This window comes from Lithobates pipiens, unplaced genomic scaffold, assembly GCF_037356315.1.
Source record: "Lithobates pipiens isolate NorthernLeopardFrog02 unplaced genomic scaffold, aLitPip1_a1.2 Scaffold_30, whole genome shotgun sequence".
NCBI lineage: Eukaryota > Metazoa > Chordata > Amphibia > Anura > Ranidae > Lithobates > Lithobates pipiens.
In genome coordinates this window covers 59,529,542-59,550,235 of record NW_027507791.1, presented here as the reverse complement: position 1 = coordinate 59,550,235, position 20,694 = coordinate 59,529,542, and the positions used below count along the sequence as shown (strand labels likewise).

The 20,694-nt window shown below is 44.5% G+C and overlaps 1 protein-coding gene across 3 annotated transcripts in view; it reads left to right on the top strand.

Moving 5' to 3' along the window:
- Nucleotides 1-20,694, top strand: part of LOC143942893 (SLAM family member 9-like) — a 110,996-nt gene that overhangs the window by 89,700 nt on the left and 602 nt on the right. For all 3 annotated transcript variants that reach the window (XM_077464304.1, XM_077464303.1, XM_077464302.1), the window contains 2 exons: nt 1,578-1,651; nt 11,007-20,561. In XM_077464304.1, coding sequence (XP_077320430.1) covers nt 1,578-1,651; nt 11,007-11,087 — 155 coding nt within the window. In that variant the 3' untranslated portion in view covers nt 11,088-20,561. The remainder of the gene's footprint in view (nt 1-1,577; nt 1,652-11,006; nt 20,562-20,694) is intronic.

The window sequence follows — 20,694 nt, the reverse complement described above, 5'->3', positions numbered from 1 at the left end:
CACAGATCTCCAACTTACTGAATGACATATCAGTATGGATATCACACCACTTCCTCAAACTCAATCTTTCTAAAACTCTAAAACTGAGCTTGTTATATTTCCTCCTTCACGATCCCCCCCACTGTGACTTCAACATTAATATCAACAACATAACCATTGGTCCCTCCACACATGCCAGGGTCCTGGGTGTAATCCTTCACTCTGACCTCTCCTTCAGCCCCCATATCCAATCACTGGCTAAATCCTGCCACCTTCACCTCCGCAACATCTCCAGAATTCGACCCTTCCTGACTAATGACACCATGAAGCAACTCGTTCACTCCTTGATTATTTCCCGCCTTGACTACGGCAACTCTCTCCTTAATGGCCTACCTTTAAGCAGGCTATCCCCCTTCAGTCTATTATGAATGCTGCTGCTAGACTAATACACCTCACTAATCGTTCCGTGACTGCTGCCCCTTTCTGCCAATCCCTTCACTGGCTTCCCCTCCCCCACCGTGTACAATTCAAAATGCTAACCATAACATACAAAGCCATCCACAACATAGCCCCCATCTACATCACCAACCTCATCTGTAGATATCGCCCAAATCGTCCCCTCTGCTCCTCTGAGGACCTCCTGCTTTCTAGCTCCCTTGTTACCTCCTCTCATGCTCGCCTTCAAGACTTCTCCAGAGCCTCTCCCATCCTCTGGAACTCCCTGCCCCAGTCTGCCTGCTCAGCCCCTACCCTGTCCACCTTTAGGAGTTCCCTGAAAACTAATTTATTCAGGGAAGCCTATCCCACACCCACCTAACTGTCCCTGAACCACCCCCATCAAATCATTCTCTGCAGCTATTACCTTTTGTACCACACCCCCTCCCTTTAGAATGTAAGCTCTACGAGCGGGGCCCTCCTGTACCTTTTGTATTGTACTGTAATTGTGTTGTCCCCCCTATACATTGTAAAGTGCTGCTTAAACTGTTGGCGCTATATAAATCGTGAATAATAATAATAATATTGCCCCAGTATGGCAGCATCAGTGTTAAACAGGTAGAGAAAAAAAGCTGTAGCAATATATTGATATTGGTATTGGTATTGACCACCTGAAATACAGCCTCATAACTGTATAGGAGACATCTACAGGACTGCTGCCTCTGAATGTTAGTCTGAAGAGATCTGGAGTAAAATTTGGTGATTTTCCTACTATTTTGCCTAGTGTTCTTGTTGCTGGAGGCTCTGGCATGAAAAAGAAAAGCCTGCTTCTATCAGGGTGGTCAAATCTACACAGAGACACAGCGCAGAATAACACATGGTAAGTCAGTAATGGAGAAAAGAAAAGCTGCAAGGAGGCCACAGCCAATACTGGTGACTGATCCTTTGCCTTCTGTCTGTTTTTCTTTGGGCACAACATTCAGAGTTCAGTTCCTCCTAAATAATCTCACTTTGCAAAATTGGAAGTATGAGTCCACTTTAATGACTGTAGACAACCTATGTTTTCCATCAAAACTAAATAAAGCTTGCTCTACAAATCCTAAAAAAAAATACTTTCTTACCCTGACTTTATAATGAGTGTTAATTTCTTTTATTTTTTGTAGATCTTAAAAGAACTAACCCAGAAGACATTATTTATACAGACGTTCAACTGACACAACAAAATGAATCTAAGCAGGTCAGTTTCTCAAGACGCTTCAGGATACAACGCTAGACCTTCTATTCAAATCTAAAAGCTGAGTAATGGATCTAGAACAAGCATGCAAGTCAAGTCAAAACTCCTAAATTGCATGCTTATTTTGGGTCAGTAACTCAGAATGTATTGAAGACACTGGATCAGCATCATCCTATATTCCCTCAGTACAGATTTCCTTTAAATGGAATCAGATACCAACCCTAGTCGAGAAGCATCTGGCAGTACATCAATTCTAGTCAAAAGTCATGCAATTTATTTACAACACTTTTGCTTTGGTGAACATTTGTGATCTTCAGGGGAATATTCTGGGGTGGTTGGGGTTCAGGCTAACCATATAGGAGTTTTCATTTTTTTTCATTTACTATTTTTTGTGTCTGTAAATTGTGGGGCATGACATAGATGTTCTGGGTTTATCCAGCAATAATAAAATGTGTGGTTAAATGCTTCCCTACCATGTTACAAGTTTACCTTTGAGCGTGGATAAGGTGGATAGTTCAAACCTGTGCTTGCCTATGTAGGGGAAATGAACCTTTTTTTTTTTAACGTAAACCCCCACCACACACACACACACACACACACACACACACACACACACACACACACACACACACACACACACACACACACACACACACACACACACACACACACACACACACACACACACACACACACACCAATGCAAAGGTATTCCAATAAAACAAAATCTGGAGTTAAATATTGGTTTTATTTCAATTTGGATTTTTGGGGTGAAGGTCCACTTAAAAAAAAAAAAACCTTGCCAGTTGCATGTGCTCATCTTTTCATTACCCCGATGCTCCAATCATCATAGAGGGTAAGGATCAACAGAATTGAGGGTTGTTAAAGCGGGGTTCCACCCTAAAGTGGAACTTCCGCTGATCGGAATCCTCCCCCCCTCCGGTGTCACAATTGGCACCTTTCAGGGGGGAGGGGGGTGCAGATACCTGTCAAAGACAGGTATTTACACCCACTTCCGGGCATAGACTCCCTCGGGAGTCTATGCCTCTTCCTGTCCATGCGCACTGTCTGCTGGGACACACACGGGTCCCAGAGACAGCGCGACAATTCCTATGGCGCTGCGCGACTCGCACATGCGCAGTAGGGAACCGGGAAGTGAAGTCGCTTCGCTTCACTTCCTGATTCCCTCACCTAGAATGGTGACTGCAGCAGCCGAGCGATCGATCGGCCTCGGCTGCCGGCATCGCTGGACCCCAGGACAGGTGAGTGTCCATTTATTATTTAAGTCAGCAGCTGCAGTATATTTTGATATTTTGCACAGATATTTTGGTGAAAGTCTTATTTTGGCAGGGACAATCACCAAACACCAGTTGTCCTTCATACCCAGAAGTACAAAGTATTTATTCCAATCTTTGTAAGCACCAGTTGGCTTCCAAACCCAGAAGTACCAATTTGTTTGTTAACTCCTGGCAAGCACCAGTTGTTCAGTGTTGGAAGTACTGCTTGGCAGCTGAGGAGAACAGTAGGAGACAAGAAATGTTGAATAGATACTGAGGGAGATGAGGGTAACAAAGTGACCCTTTTTCTTTGATCTGCATGGACAAATAACAGCTTTGCTTTCAAGAACTATAGGCAAAACATTTTTTTTTTTTTTTTTTTAGTTAGAGAAAGTGAGGGTATAACCACTGTCAGATTTTTTTTGTCCCATTGTGGAGATTTCTCTTCACTTCCTGTCCCAGAGCCAAATAGGAAGTGAAAGGAAATCCCTGCATATTAAAGTGATATTAAAGGTTCCTTTTTTAAAATAATAAACATGTCATACTTACCCTGATCCTCATTTTCTGGGGTCCCCAGAAAACGGTCCTGGCTCCTCCTCTTCGGCGAGTGCCCCCATAGGGAGCCAATTCCTATGGAGGCACTTACAGAGGCTTGCTACAGAGCCGCTATGTCTGTGTCCATTGACACAGTCCAGGCAGCTCCGCCCTGCCCTACGCTCCTCTTCACAGCATTTGATTAACAGCAGCGGGAGCCAGTGGCTCCTGCTGCTATCATTCTGCCCAAAGAGGAGGGACAGAGCCAGGAGAGCTTTGGTTCCTATTCACAGTGCTGGATCGTGAATGGGCTCAGGTAAACATAAGGGTGGGATGGGGGGGATTCTGCTACACACAAGGTTTTTTACCTTAATGCATTAAGGTAAAAAAAACTTTAGGCTTTAAAACCACTTTAAGGGAATTCCTTGAGGACCCCCAGATCACCAAAACTAGTGTCCCCATTGGAAGATTTCCCCTCTATTACATTCTGAGGACAACCCAAACTTTGGAATTTTCTTTTACTTTCACTTTAAATGATAATGGTAAACAGGACAAATAGAGGCTGTGAATCTCCCTAACATGGGCACTCTATCCAAGACTAAAAAAAAAAGTTTTGCCTTTAGTTATACTTTAAGCTGAAAAGTATAGAATTTGTGGCTGAGTTCCCCTTTGGCAACTAAAATATCTGTCTTATATTGAGAAAGATTGTCTTAGGAATTGGAGGCACCAATATGTCTTTTGTTTTGTTTTTTTCATTGCAAAAAATAAAATGAATAAAAAGTACCGGTATTTTAAATATGCGTAAGCTTAAATATATGTAATACTAATATGTAGGGATGGGCTTTATGTTCGGGTTGAACATGAGTTCGACTCGAACATTGGCTGTTTGGCTGTTTGCCTGTTCGCCGAATAGCGAACAATTTGGGGTGTTTGCGCCAAATACAAAAGCCGCGGAACACCCTTTAAAAGTCTTTGGGAGAAATCAAAAGTGCTAATTTTAAAGGTTAATATGCAAGTTATTGTCATAAAAAGTGTTTGGGGACTTGAGTCCTGCCCCAGGGGACATGTATCAATGCAAAAAAAAAGTTTTAAAAAGGTTGTTTTTTTTTTAAAGTTTTTTTCGGAAGCAGTGATTTTAATAATGCTTAAAGTGAAACAATAAAAGTGCAACATTCCTATAAATTTCGTTCCTGGGGGGTGTCTATAGTATGCCTGTAAAGTGGCGCATGTTTTTCATGTTTAGAACAGTCTGACAGCAAAAAGACATTTCTAAAGGAAAAAAAGTAATTTAAAACTATTCGCGGCTCTCATGAATTGTCGGCCTGGGCAATACACATAAGTTCATTGATAAAAATGGCATGGGATTCCCCCACAGGGGAACCCTGAACCAAAATGTAAAAAAAAAATGCTTTGGGGTCTCCCCAAATTCCATATCAGACCCTTCAGGTCTGGATATTAAGGGGAACACTGCGGCAATTTTTTTTTTTAAATGGCATAGGGTTCCCCCTCAAAGTCCATACCAGACCCTTCAGGTCTGGTATAAATTTTAAGGGGAACCTTGCGCCAAAATAAAAAAAATAGCGCAGGGGCCCCTCAAAAATCCATACCAGGCCCTTATCCGAGCACCCAACCTGGCAGGCCACAGGAAAAGAGGGGGGGAGGAAAGCTGCCTCCCTCCTGAACTGTACTAGGCCACATGCCCTCAACATTGGGAGGGTGCTTTGGGGTCGCCCCCCAAAGCAATTTGTCTCCATGTTGATGGGGAGAAGGGCCTCATACCCACAACCCTTGCCCGGTGGTTGTGGGGGTCTGCGGGTGGGGGGGCTTATCAGAATCTGGAAGCCTCCTTTAACAAGGGGACCCCCAGATCCCGGCCGCCCCTCTGTGTGAATTGGTAATGGGGTTAAATTTCACAAAAAAAGTGTCAAAAATGTTAAAAAAGACAATAGACCATTTTTGGCAATTCCCTTTTTAATGGCTTCTTCTTTCCCTGCTTCTTCTTCCATCTTCTTCTGGTCTTCCTTCAGTGTTCTTCTTCCTCCATCTTGTTCTTCCCCTGCTTCTTCCTCTATCTTCCTCCGCTTCTTCCTCCAGTCTTCTTTTCTGCTTCGTCCTCCGGACGAACCACCTCAATGGGATTCTCCACCCGGTGACCCTGCCCCCCTCTGATGCTCAGGGACTTCCCTATGGCTTTCCCTGTGTTGTCAGAGGCGGGGGTCACACATTTACATAAAATGTTGGGGTTGATAGCAGTGTTGTCAGGGGAATGGCTGTTCTTGGCATATCAATCATCAATGAGCACATTATTTCTATTTTTACATTGTCATATGTAATTAAATAGTTTAAAGTGGTTGTAAACCCTTACAAACCACTTTGACCTACAGGTAAGCCTAGATTAAGGCTTACCTGTAGGTCCAAGAAATATCTCCTAAACCTGTACGGTTTAGGAGATATTTGCCCGAAGACAGGCACCACTGTCTACGGCGCATGCGCCGTAGACAGCGGCGCGCAGGCGCACTGAGCGCGGCATCGTCAATGATGAAGATGCCGCGCGTGTCGGCTCCCGTTCGCATGCGCGGGAGCGACGTCATCGCAGCTTCGCCGAATGACAGCTGCAGAGCTGCGAGACCCCACCGAGAAGATGGATGCGCCGGACTACAGGGGACAGCGGTGACTTTGTTGGCTCCTGTGTCAGGTAAGTGACACATAATGGGCTACTATGCGATGCACAGTAGTCCATTATGCTTTGCCTTTGCAGGGAATGAAAGAGGAAGTAAACCCATCAGGGTTTGCTTCCTCTTTAACTCACCATAATGCTGAATCAGTGGGAGCACTGAGCTTGTCACTTGCCACCATCGTCTGCCACCAAATGCAGCACATCACTTGTCACCGTCGTCTGCCACCAGATGCAGCGTGTCACTTGCCACTGTCGCTGGCCACCAGATGCAGCATGTCACTTGCCATCGTCACTGGCCACCAGATGCAGCGTGTCACTTGCCACCGTCGCTGCCCATGAGATGCAGCATGTCACTTGCCACTGTCACTGGCCAACAGATGCAGCGTGTCACTTGCCACCGTCATTGGCCACAAGATGCAGCTTGTCACTTGCCACCATTGCCTGTCACCAGATGCATTGTGTCACTTGCCACTGTCTCCTGCCACCAGATACAGCTTGTCACTTGCCACCACTGCCTGCCTTCTGTCATTAGATGGCCGGGTATCTGGTGGCATTAGATAAGACAAGCGCATTCCAAGGACAGATTAGGAATATATGGGATGCTTCAGCCAATGGGCAGGGGTTTCCAGGGTCCCTTGGCCTGCTGGAAGAGCCTATTTATTTGGGTGAGGTCAGGTGATCGTTGTTCTGTGCCACCTGGATGGCTGTCTGAGTGGATGTGTGTTGTACTGAAGAAAAATAAATGTGTAGCGCTATGATAAAGACAAAGAAATAAAAATATACGAATCACCATATAAATCATTGAAATAAGAAAAACCTATTCCTAAATGTTAATTAAACATAGGAACCAAAACTATATTTGAAAAATTAAATAAACATTGAAATATACATGAAAGGAATTGGGGGAAAGCACTGCACTAGGGCTAAAACTCAGAAGAATATATATTAAAAAAGGGGGTAATAATGAAACCAATACTACAACACATAAATGTAACAGAATGTGTGAAAATACGTGAAATCAAAAATAAGTAAAAATAATGATTCACTAAGTATGTAAATACAATATATATACAGTAAGTGCACGTGAATCTTAGATATCAGTAGCTGAAATAAAAGTCCCAATACAACAGTCCACATATATTGGGTAGTGGAAAGTGTCAGTGTTGGTCTTCCCAGCAATAAAATCAGGCAACCACACAATTCATTTGGACCTGGAACAGCGACTTATCTGGAGTGATTTAGAGAGAATGAAATACTCTTACCAGAGGAAGCGGACACATCTGTCATATGACAGTGGTTCAAATGCGCTTGTAATCCCATATGGTGTCAATCAGGTGTTGTGCGTTGTCGGTAGGTCCCCGTTGATCACCGCACTGTCTCCGGATTTCACGGGCTCCCGATATCAATAGCTGAAACGTATGTCTCCAGGGTCAGCGGGGTCCAGTTATTCATATTGGGGTGCCATCCCAAATATGGTAGATCATATAAAAGGGGTTCAAAAAAAAGAAAAAGGAAAAAAGGCTCCAAATGGTGCAGGTCAGAGGGTAACCAATAGGTTTATTAAAAAAGTCATAAAAACCATGACATAAAAACAATGAGTGATCACGAAATAAAATGAAACATAGAAAAGCAATGTGGGGTGCAAAATGCGAGCCCGACGCATTTCGACAACAAGAGGTCTTCAAAAGGGGCATGCCTTGTTGTCGAAACGCGTCGGGCTCGCATGTTCCAGGTCCAAATGAATTGTGTGGTTGCCTGATTTTATTGCTGGGAAGACCAACACTGACACTTTCCACTACCCAATATATGTGGACTGTTGTATTGGGACTTTTATTTCAGCTACTGATATCTAAGATTCATGTGCACTTATATACAGTGCCTTGCGAAAGTATTTGGCCCCCTTGAACTTTTCAACCTTTTGCCACATTTCAGGCTTCAAACATAAAGATATAACATTTTTTTTTTTTGTGAAGAATCACCAACAAGTGGGACACAATTGTGAAGTGGAACGAAATCTATTGGATTTTTGAAACTTTTTTAACTAATAAAAAAAATGAAAAGTGGGGCGTGCAAAATTATTCGGCCCCCTTGCGTTAATACTTTGTAGAGCCACCTTTTGCTGCGATTACAGCTGCAAATCGCTTGGGGTATGTCTCTATCAGTTTTGCACATCGAGAGACTGAAATTCTTGCTCATTCTTCCTTGCAAAACAGCTCGAGCTCAGTGAGGTTGGATGGAGATCGTTTGTGAACAGCAGTTTTCAGCTCTTTCCACAGATTCTCGATTGGATTCAGGTCTGGACTTTGACTTGGCCATTCTAACACCTGGATACGTTAATTTGTGAACCATTCCTTTGTAGATTTTGCTGTATGTTTGGGATCATTGTCTTGTTGGAAGATAAATCTCCGTCCCAGTTTCAGATCTTTTGCAGACTCCAACAGGTTTTCATCCAGAATGGTCCTATATTTGGCTGCATCCATCTTCCCCTCAATTTTAACCATCTTCCCTGTCCCTGCCGTAGAAAAGCAGGCCCAAACCATGATGCTGCCACCACCATGTTTGACAGTGGGGATGGTGTGTTGAGGGGGATAAGCTGTGTTGCTTTTACGCCAAACATATCGTTTTGCATTGTGGGCAAAAAGTTCGATTTTGGTTTCATCTGACCAGAGCACCTTCTTCCACATGTTTGGTGTGTCTCCCAGGTGGCTTGTGGCAAACTTTAGACGAGACTTTTTATGGATATCTTTGAGAAATGGCTTTCTTCTTGCCACTCTTCCATAAAGGCCAGATTTGTGCAGTGTACGACTGATTGTTGTCCTATGGACAGACTCTCCCACCTCAGCTGTAGTTCTCTGCAGTTCATCCAGAGTGATCATGGGCCTCTTGGCTGCATCTCTGATCAGTCTTCTCCTTGTCTGAGCTGAAAGTTTAGAGGGATGGCCAGGTCTTGGTAGATTTGCAGTCCATTTGAAAATGATCGCTTGCACAGTGCTCCTTGGGATGTTTAAAGCTTGGGAAATCTTTTTGTATCCAAATCCGGCTTTAAACTTCTCCACAACAGTATTACGGACCTGCCTGGTGTGTTCCTTGGTCTTCATGATGCTCTCTGCCCTTTCAACAGAACCCTGAGACTATCACAGAGCAGGTGCATTTATACAGAGACTTGATTACACACAGGTGGATTCTATTTATCACCATCAGTCATTTAGGACAACATTGGATCATTCAGAGATCCTCGCTGAACTTCTGGAGTGAGTTTGCTGCACTGAAAGTAAAGGGGCCGAATAATTTTGCACGCACCACTTTTCAGTTTTTTATTTGCTAAAAAAGTTTAAATTATCCAATAGATTTTGTTCCCCTTCATAATTGTGTCCCACTTGTTGGTGATTCTTCACAAAAAATTAAAATTTTCTATCTTTATGTTTGAAGCCTGAAATGTGGCAAAAGGTTGAAAAGTTCAAGGGGGCCGAATACTTTCGCAAGGCACTGTACATATAAGTGAAAAAAATATAAGTGAAAAATAATCGTTAACAATTGGTAATCAGAAAAAAGTGCCAAATAAGTCCCAAAACTATAATGTCCTATGGTGAATTTGTAGAGAGGTCAGTTTTCCCAAAAGCTACTTTCAGAAACAATGCGTGCTCTTCTAATGTGCAACACTGCCACCACTGTGAAAATGGGGGAGGCTTACCAGAGAACCAAAAATGACGGTTCTGCCGGCCGAGGAACCTGTCGTGGTCAGAGTTAAAGGGGAAGCTGTCACCATTAGGGGACCATCCACCTTGTTACCAGGGACCACCATGAGTAGCTGAAGCAAGTACCAGAACAGTATTCTTACCAACCGAGGACGGTGAAGAATTGGGAAATTTCAGCAGGTGTCAAGCCAGGGACCCAGCCAGTGGAGGTGATACTTGCAGAGCAGTCTTGTGTGCCAAGCCAGGGACCGAGCAGGCCATTGGGGTGACGCTTTAGGAGTATCTGTGAGTGCCAAGCTAGGGACCCAGCAGTGACGCGGGGTGACGCTTGAGGAAGATACTCAGTGAGAAGATTGGCAGAGCTCAGGAAATCCAGTGGCAGTGGATCAGTGGGTCTAAGTGATAGACTGGTAGCTCAGTTGAGTGGAGATCTAAAGAAGAGATTGTGGAGGTGAAAGAGCAAACTGTTTCAAGATTATTGCCATAGAAAACAGCGTGTCTACACATGCAGATGTGGTGTCCGGCTGGGTACCTTTCCCGGCATGGCTGTCTACCTATAGAAATCTCGGCGTCTGCTAATTAACATTGCAACTATTAAAGGGTGTCCTGGTCCTAACCCTCTCTCCCACAGTTCTGTTCAAGAGAAAATAATTTTCTTTTGCATTCAAGAAGTCTCTGGCACCCATGAATCTACCTTGCATTACACTCACCATGGCTCGTAACCCACTCTACACAGAAGGATGTCAGCTGTCCCTAATTCTGGAGGTCACCATTAGGCGTGGAGAAGCCCAGGACTTGGCTACACAGAACTTTCACATTCTTGCAATTTGGGACTGGTTGTCTCTAAGCAAGATATACACCACAGCCCTCCTCATTATAGGTACACCAAATAAGACATGTATCTTATAGCTGAATACAGCTCATACTGGGGTTCGTTTCCAAAGAAAGGAAAACTGCCCATAGTAACCAAATTCCAAACGTCAGTTATTTTAGTGGAGCTAAGAAAATAAAACATGGAAGCTAATTGTGGTGAACTACTAAAGACACTCTTTCCTTCAGGTTCATAAATATTGCCACTGTCAGTTTTATTATGCAAAGGGAACATCTTCAGGTTTCAACTTATTTTAGGCAAAAATATTGCAAAATACAAACTATTTTTTGTTTTCGTTTTTCAGGTACTCAAGGAGGTCCGCAATCCCCCAGACGGGTCAAGTGAAGACATTGTGTACAGTACTTTGAGACATGACACAGACTGATTCTACTGGAATTCTGGAACAAGCTTAGTGACGAGGAGCTCAGCTTCATGTGGATTACTGAACACACCTACGGCTGGTACTTTGTAGCATTGCAGGTGGAGCACTGACTCCCGAAGGAGCGGCTGAATTTATTGGGCTTAGCGTTACCTTCTTAACTTTGTGTGCGCCTAGGGGTTTCCCAAGGTAGATGGCCCAAGAACTGCAGAGACTGACAGCAGATCCACTTAAAGGGATTTTTATTTGCGAAAAGTAATTAACGACACAGTCTCTCAACATAGGGTTAAAGGGTTTAGGTAGAAAAGTCCAGGTACTCTTATTGCTAATTTCAATATGGAAAAGTCTCTCACTTCAGTAAATCCAGAGAATAGCCATTCACAACTGGATCTTCACTCTTATTGGATAGTCCTTCTCTCACCAGGCTTAGCAGCCAACAGGGTGCTTGAGTCAAAGCAAGTCTCTGCCACAGACTTTACTGTAGAACACTTGAGGGAAACTTGAAGCTTGTAGAACCCTTGCATGGTACCAGTATCTTGCAGCCAGTCTGGCGGTACCACACAAGACCAGATACACTTTGGGGTCTTTTAACTTGTCCAGGCTCTTGTTGAGAAGCCAACCCTTGCGTTGGCCTTCTCCCGAAGAGTCCTCCCCTGGATACCTTGACAGCTGCTGGGCCTCTCCACTAAACGAGACGGCACCGGACCACCTCCGAATCCTTCCTTCAGTTTCCTCACCTCGGACTAGCCAGCCCCGAGACGTAAAGTCGGGTGGATCCGCACCCCAGGCTATGGAAGTCCTGGGGGCTGGTCAGGAAGACCGGGACCATGCAGTCAGAACATACCTCTGGACCGGAACCCAGAAACACATGACATCCGCACCTTAAGTACCCTCACCCAGAAGGTACAGCAAGAGGGACACTCCCACTGGGCTGGTTCCAAGAGAGAATAATCTTAATGCACCCAACTAGACTGTGTTTCAATACCTGCCAAAGGTGACAGCACCCCCTATGGCCAGGCAGAACACCCTGCAGTCCAGTCAGACTGGTGTCGAGGTCAAAATTTAGAACAATTAAACCCAAACCAAACTGCGGTTTAAGGGTGGAGTTAAATTGCAAAACATATAGTGCATGCTCTTTAGGAGCCGGCGCTACACAGGCAAGAAAAAAGTAGGTCAGTAATGAGGATATCTTAGGTGAGACTATGTCAACAGAAAACAATCACCCCAGGAAGACAGGACAAAGTAAAAGTACACACATTTTCCATTTAGGATGCAATCCTGATAAAAGTATTTGATTTTTGTAGTCCATTACCATAAACATTGGGAAGCCAGATAAGATAGAAGCCATTTAACAGAGGCTGCAGAAGTACAGAGCCCCCTAGATGGTGCAGCCAGATGGATCAGGTCATCCTAAACTCTGAAGGTATAATAGTACGGGGTACCAGAAACAGAGCTAACCTTTTGTAGTGTACCTAAAAGAGAATGAGTTTTTGAGAGGGCTTCGCTTACACCTCCTGTTCAATACCCCCTGGAATAGGTGGACAAGGAGTGGCAAAAGTGTAGCAGGACAAGGAGTGGCACAAGTGATGTGGAAGGTCCCAGCACAATGAGACAGTCTGGATACTGCTGGGATGCTGTGGATGCTCAGACTGGTATTTGTGCATAATGCTGGCACACAAATCAAAGCTATAGTCAAGACAAGCCAGTCAGAAAAAACGGGCAGCAGAGGTACCAAATTAGAACAAAGGAGAAGGGTCAATCAGACAAGCAGCAGAAGGCAGAGGACTAAGTCAGGACAGAAGCCAAGGTCAGCAACAGAGGATTAGAATATAGTAGTGTCAGGAGCCAAGTAGGGTCAACACAGGTAAATAGGATACAGGTCTGGTCACAAGTCACAGAAGCTGATGACCACCCAGCAATTCTCCTTAGTTCTGCTGTACTTTAAATGGGACTCTGGGCGCCAAATCCTGTGCCAAACATGCACGTTAATTCACTTGACTCTATACACTGGTTCACGTACAAATTTCCAGGCATGACCATCTCTCTTCCACCATTACTTAAAAAAGTAAAAGCTTTGTGCACTTGAAAACAAAGCTTTCCATTCCAGAAGCGACACATATTACTTCAGGTACACTTAGCCCGAAGGCCTGCTGGAATCACATAAGGTTGTTGGCTATCACTGTTCTGGCAACCTTTAAATCATCAAAGCACTTTTCTTACTCCCCTCTAAAGATCGGACACTCTGTATCTTTACATCTATGGTCTGACTTGCTATCACCATCACGACAGCATTCTACCAACAATTATCCAGTCCCTCCTCCAATAAGACTCTCTAGTCCTTGAGACCAATATCAGCTAAAGAAGAATAGACGGAGATGCCATCAGACCCTACCCAAATGGCCTTACTGCACATAAGCCAAAAAGGCACTGCTCAGGCATCCTTGTTATAGACCTGGCTTCTTGTCATTATATAACCACCGCTTATCAGGTTGAACAGGGAGAAAAACCATGCTCCTATAATCCAGCAGGAACAGCCTGCAAGCTGTTGTGTCGGTTATCACAATGTAGATGAAGTGGGCACACATATTTTTTGAGGATATATATACTACTGAATATCAAGGCAGCCATACATGATTAACTCTTGCACTGCTAGATATACCATGTCCAGGATACACGAGAACCTTCACAGACATACAGTACAATGTAATACTGACATATAATCACATACATGGGTTGGACTTGATGGACTTGTGTCTTTTTACAACCTCACCTACTATGTAACTATGTAACTATTTCATACATGCCTTTAAATACGACAGAGAATTACAACATTGTGACATCTGCCTGCCCACAGACCCACTAGGACTTGTGCCAATGCTTATCTGCTCTTTGGCCAGCACAATGAGTCACCATGCATGGTTAACTTCTTCCTTTCTTAATCTGTTGGACAGTTTGAGGTGCTCCTTTGGCAATACCTTACAAAGACTAATGCCCTGTACACACGGTCAGACATTCCGACGACAAAATCCGTCAGATTTTTTACAACGGATTTTGCCCCAAACTTGTCTTGCATACACACGGTCGCACAAAGTTATCGGAAAATCCAACCATTAAAAACGAGGTGACATAAACCACGTACAACGAGACTATAAAGAGGGCAGTAGTCAATAGCTTTCGCCTCGTAATTTATTCTGAGCATGCGTGGCACTTGTCCATTGGAATTGTCTACACACGATCAGAATTTAAAAGATCGGATTTTGTTGTCGAAAATTTTAGATCCAGCTCTGAAACTTTGTGTGTCGGAAATTCCGACTGAAAAAGTCAGATGGAGCCCACACACGATCGGATTTTCCGACAATATGATCCGATCGCACATTTTCCGTCAGAAAGTCCGACCATGTGTAAACGGCATAATACTCACTCAATTATCCTGGAAGCAATGCATGGGCATCCTTAGCTTATCTTCTATTTTTCACAATCTATTTAACCACTTCAATACCAGGCACTTAAACACCTTCCTGCCCAGACCAATTTTGAGCTTTCTGCGCTGTCGCAATTTGAATGACAATTGCGCGGTCATGCTACACTGTACCCAAATGAAATTTTTATCATTTTTTTCCCACAAATAGAGCTTTCTTTTGGTGGTATTTGATCACCTCTACGGTTTTTATTTTTTGCTAAACAAATAAAAAAAATACCGAAAATTAAAAAAAAATATATGTTTTTTTTTGTTTGTTTCAAAACTTTGTAAATAAGTAAGTTTTCTCCTTCACTGATGAGCACTGATGGGGCTACACTGACGGGCACTGATAAGGCGGCACTAATGGGCACCGATGAGGTGGCACCAATGAAGTGGCACTGATGAGGTGGCATTGATGGACACTGATATGTGGCACTGATAGGTGGCACAGACGGGCATGGATAGGCGGCACTGATGGGCACTGATGGGCGACACGGATGGGCACTGATAGGTGGCACAAATTGGCACGGATTGGCATGGATAGGCAGCATGGATAGGCGGTACAGGTGGGCATGGATAGGCAGTACAGATGGGCATGGATAGGTGGCACAGACGGGCATGGATAGGTGGCATTGATGGGCACTGATAGGTGGCACAGATGGGCACTTATAGGCGGCATTGTATTGTATTATACTGTACTAATGGATGCCAATCAGTGGCAAACAATAATGCATGCCAATCAGTGATGCCCATTGTGGGCACTGATTGGCATCCATTGTGGGCACTGACTGGAATCCCTGGTGGTCTAGGGTGGCATACCTTGTGCTGGGTATCCCTGGTGGTCTGGTGGCGTCCCTGGTGGTCCAGTGTGGGCATCCTCGGGGGGCTGCGCTGATAATCGATCAGCACAGACCCCCCCTGTCAGAGGAGCAGCCTGTGACAGGTATTCGGGTACTCAGATGAACTGTGACTGGTACTCGGGTACTCAGATGAACTGTGACTTGTACTCGGGTACTCAGATGGACTGTGACAGGTACTCAGGTACTCAGATGAACTGTGACCAGTACTCAGGTACTCAGATGGACTGTGACAGGTACCTGGGTACTCAGATGGACTGTGATGGGTACTCAGATGAACTGTGACAGGTACTCAGATAGGCTGTGACAGGTACTCAGGTAATCAGATGGGCTTTGACAGGTACTCGGGTAATCGGATGGGCTGTGACGGGTACTCAGGTACTTGGGTACTCAGATGGGCTGTGACAGATACTCAGGTACTCAGATGAGCTATGACAGGTACCCAGGTATTCAGATATACTGTGACAGGTACTTAGGTACTCAGATGGGCTGTGACAGGTACTCTGATGGGCTGTAACAGGTACTCAGGTAATCAGATCAGTGCTTTGACAGGTACTTGGGTACTTAGGTGGGCTGTGACAGGTACTTGGGTACTCAGATGGGCTGTGACAGGTACTCAGGTACTTGGGTACTCAGATGGGCTGTGACAGATACTCAGGTACTCAGATGAGCTATGACAGGTACCCAGGTATTCAGATATACTGTGACAGGTACTTAGGTACTCAGATGGGCTGTGACAGGTACTCTGATGGGCTGTAACAGGTACTCAGGTAATCAGATCAGGGCTTTGACAGGTACTTGGCTACTTAGGTGGGCTGTGACAGGTACTTGGGTACTCAGATGGGCTGTGACAGGTACTCAGGTACTTGGGTACTCAGATGGGCTGGGACAGGTACTTGGGTACTTGAGTACTCAAATGGGCTGTGACAGGTACTCAAATGGGCTGTGACAGGTACTCGGATGGACTGTGACAGGTACTCAGGTATTTTGATGGGTGGTGACAGGTACACGGATGGGCTGCGACAGGTACTCGGGTACACGGATGGGCTGTGACAGGTACTCGGATACTCAGATGGGCTGTGACAGGTACTCGGGTACTTTGATGGGTGGTGACAGGTACTCTTTATTAGGGGGGGCAATCAGTGTGTTTTGGTGTGTACTGTAAGCGGTAACGAGATGTTACCGCAATCTCCTTCTCACACACGATCGGTGTGTGAGGAGGAGAACCCGGTAACATCTCGTTACCGTGGTTTGTTTACATTCTGTGACCGGCTGTGATTGGACACAGCTGGTCACGTGGTAAAGAGCCAGTTGTTATTGGCTCTTTACCCGAATCAGGGATGGGCTGTGTCCGAGGAACACACCTCATCCACGATCGTTGCTCTGAGGGCCCCCGGGGATCCCGCCCAAGATCCCAACTGTGGATGTCATATGACTATAGCCTGGTATTGAAGTGGTTAAGCAGGCTGTGATTGTCTATTGTTGTGACTTAGATGAAGATCAGATCACATTTTATGACCAATTTGTGCAGAAATCCATATCATTCCAAAAGGGTTCACATTTTTTTTTTTTGCAACTGCATTTCAAGGGTAATGGTTTTAGCGTAAGGGTAGATGTTCCAAGCCTCAACCCCCTCTGGCTGCCATCAAACAGGATCCATAGTGCATCACCTGCTTCATTAAGGCTGTGTTCACACTATTGCAAATTGGATGCGGGTTACCCCACCCAATTCACATTGCAGGAGATTGTGATTGGCTCTTTATTGAGCCGGTTCACACATCTCCACAGCGGCTCCGGTACGAATTGCACAGGAGTCTTGTGCATCCTTTGGTCCATTTTAGGTCTGAATTCAGCCCAAAAAATGTGCTGAAATCGGACCGGAAATGGTGAAAGGAGACGCACCAGACTCGTGCTGTGAGCCGCTGCGTTCTCCAGTGTGAACCCAGCCTAAGGGTTCATTGAATCCTACGAATAGTGCACCCAACAAAACCTACATATGTCCTATTCAGATGTTTCCCAGTGCATTCATTTAACCACTTAACAACCGGCCCATAGCCGAATGACGGCTACAGGGCGGTTGTTTAACTCTGAGAGTCCGTCATATGACATCCTCCCAGAATTCCACTCTCACGCACCCCCTGGGGCGCGCACTCGAGAGCATCCGTGACAGCCGGGTCCACAGGCTCATCGTGGCCGTTTACCATGTGATCATTCCATCAAATGACGGAGTGATCACTTGTAAACAAACCGGCGTCATGTTATGAAGCCGGTTCCTCCCTCCCCTCTCTGTACTGATCGGTACAGCGGAGGGGGAAGAGATCAGTGTCAGCAGCGCTGTGGACTGCATCTGCAGTGCCCACATCGCTGCTCACTGAATTTAACCCCTCAATACCCTGCCAATACTCTGCAATACCTGCAATGCCAGCTAATACTCTGCAATGCCAGCTAATACTCTGCAGTACCCGCCAATACTCTGCAGTACAATTCCAGCCAATACTCTGCAATACCCTGCCATACTCGGAGATACCCTGCCATACTCGGAGATACCCAGCCATACTCAGAGATACCCTGCCATACTCTGCGATACCCTGCCATACTCTGCGATACCCTGCCATACTCTGCGATACCCTGCCATACTCGGAGATACCCTGCCATACTCGGAGATACCCTGCCATACTCTGCGATACCCTGCCATACTCTGAGATACCCTGCCATACCCAGCCATACTCGGTGATACCCTGCAATACACAGCCATAGACGTAACGCCCCCCCCCCCCCCTCCCACCACCCTCTGGTGCTTCTACTGACTCGTCAACACGATCAAAGCCAGAATTATTTTATTTTTTTCAGGCTTCCCAGCCTAGCGGTGAGATGTGGGGTCTTATTGACCCCATATCTCACTGTAAAGAGGACCTGTTATGCCATATTCCTATTACAAGGGATGTTTACATTCCTTGTAATAGGAATAAAAGTGATCAAAAAATGTATTTTTGGGGGGAAAAATGTCAAACTAAAATAAATAAAGTAAAATGAACAATAAAAAAAAAAAAATGTAAAGCGCCCCTGTCCCCATGTGCTTGCATGCAGAAGCGAACGCATACGTAAGTCCAGCCCACATATGAAAACGGTGTTCAAACCACACATGTGAGGTATCTCTGCGAATGTTAGAGCGAGAGCAATAATTCTAGTCATAGATCTCCTCTGTAACTCAAAACATGTAACCAGTAAAAAAATGTAAAGCGTCGCCTATGGGGATTTTTAAGTAGCGACGTTTGGCGCCATTCCACAAGCGTGTGCAATTTTGAAGAGTGACATGTTAGGTATCTATTTACTTGGCGTAACTTCATCTTTCACATTATGCAAAAATTGGGCTAACTTAACTGTTTTGTTTTTTTTAAGCACAAAACAGTTTTTTCTGTCTTTTTTCTTTTATAGCACAAAAAATAAAAAAAAACAGCGGTTATTAAATACCACCAAAAGAAAGCTCTATTTGTGTGAAAAAAAAGGACAAAAACTTCATATGGGTACAGTGTTGCATGACTGAGTAATTGTCATTCAAAATGTGAGAGCACCGAAAGCTGAAAATTGGTCTGGTTATTAAGGGTGTTTAAGTGCCCAGTGGTTAAGTGATTAAAGAGGCAGAAGCAAGTGCTTTAAGGATTCACAGCACCCAAAAGGCAGAAAGTGGAGAGCCCACTGCAATGCAGAGGCAGAATGGGTCTAGTTCCCGTTTACGACCAGCTTAAAGCTATGTTTAGGTATCTGTGCTGCAAACCCACAGTTTGAATGTGATAAAGAAGATGGCTGCCCCTATACTCTATATAACAGCACCCTAGCTGCTGTATACAGAGGTATGGGATGCTCCATTTCAACCACCTATATCTGAACTGCAACATTGGCTATATGGTACCAAACCATGCTCCTGGATTACTTACATTTGTGCAAGCTGCAGTTAACCTCCCTGGCGGTGATCCCGAGTCTGGCTCGGGTTGGGATTTCAGTACCATAAGTGGTAACCCCGAGCCAGACTTGGGATTGCATCGCTGGATACAGGGAGGACACAGGGAGAAGTTACTTACCTTGTCCCCTTGATACAGCGATCTCCTCCACGCTGTGTGAGCGAGCTGTCCTCCGCTCGATTCACACAGTGCCCGAATGCCGCCGAGCTCCATTCCCTGTGACGTTACGGCGCACGGGAGCGGAGATCGGCGCCAAATTCAAAAAAGTAACAACACACAAAACACACAGAGTACTGTAATCTTACAGATTACAGTACTGTATAAAAAAAAATTACACACCCCCTTTGTCCCTAGTGGCCTGTGTAGTGCCCTTCATGCACTTTTATATTATAAATACTGTTTTTTTCTGCCTGGAATTTGGAGATTGTCCATAGCAACCAAAAAGTGTCCCTTTATGTCAAAAGCGATTTTAGACCAACTAGTAAACAGCGATAATAAATTATAATCACTTGCGGAATTGAGCGATAGCGATTTGTGGGGAAATTCGTCATCAAACACTAAATCTAATGACAGCGACAATTCTGCAAATGAGCAAATTTCTGTGTTTTTGGATTTGATTACATTATTAAATAATTTTTATTATTATTTATTATATTATAAACTTTATCATTCCCGGAATGTCTGCTAGACTCTGGTTTGAACAGATTTAAGAGTTATTCCTAAGAATTACAGGACTACAATATAAGACGCCAAATTTCCATGCAAAATAATTGTACCTCTTTCAGCACCTAAAACCAGAACTAATCAAGCCACCAGGGAGGTTAAGATATGTGAACAAGCCTGAGGTGGAATCACACAAGAGAATTTCTTGCCTGTTAGTTTCATTTTTAACTGTACATTTCTCATGGATCTAAAGATCTTTGATCATCTCAATGTACACACAAATGTGAGGGTTCATTGTATAGCAAGCTTTAGATAAATAACAGTTGGAATTCGGTTATTAAGGGATCTATTTATTAATGTTTTTCACACAGTATTCCCAACTTTTTACAAGATGTACCCTTTGTTTTCATTGAGTCTTAGGTTAAAAAAAGGCTAATCTTGGGTGTAAGTTATATGAAAGTTGTATATTTGTTGGAACACTCTGGTGCTCTTCCCACCACTTGTCTTTTCCTACACTGGAAGAGACCAACCGGTTATTAAAGTGGAAGTAAACTCCCCTATCGTTTTCATCCACGGAAACTGCCATCTTTGCCTCTGTTTAATCTTCAGCTGCCACAGTGCTGCACATGTGATCCATTATGACACCAGTCATTGGGTGGTTTGACAGTTTGTTT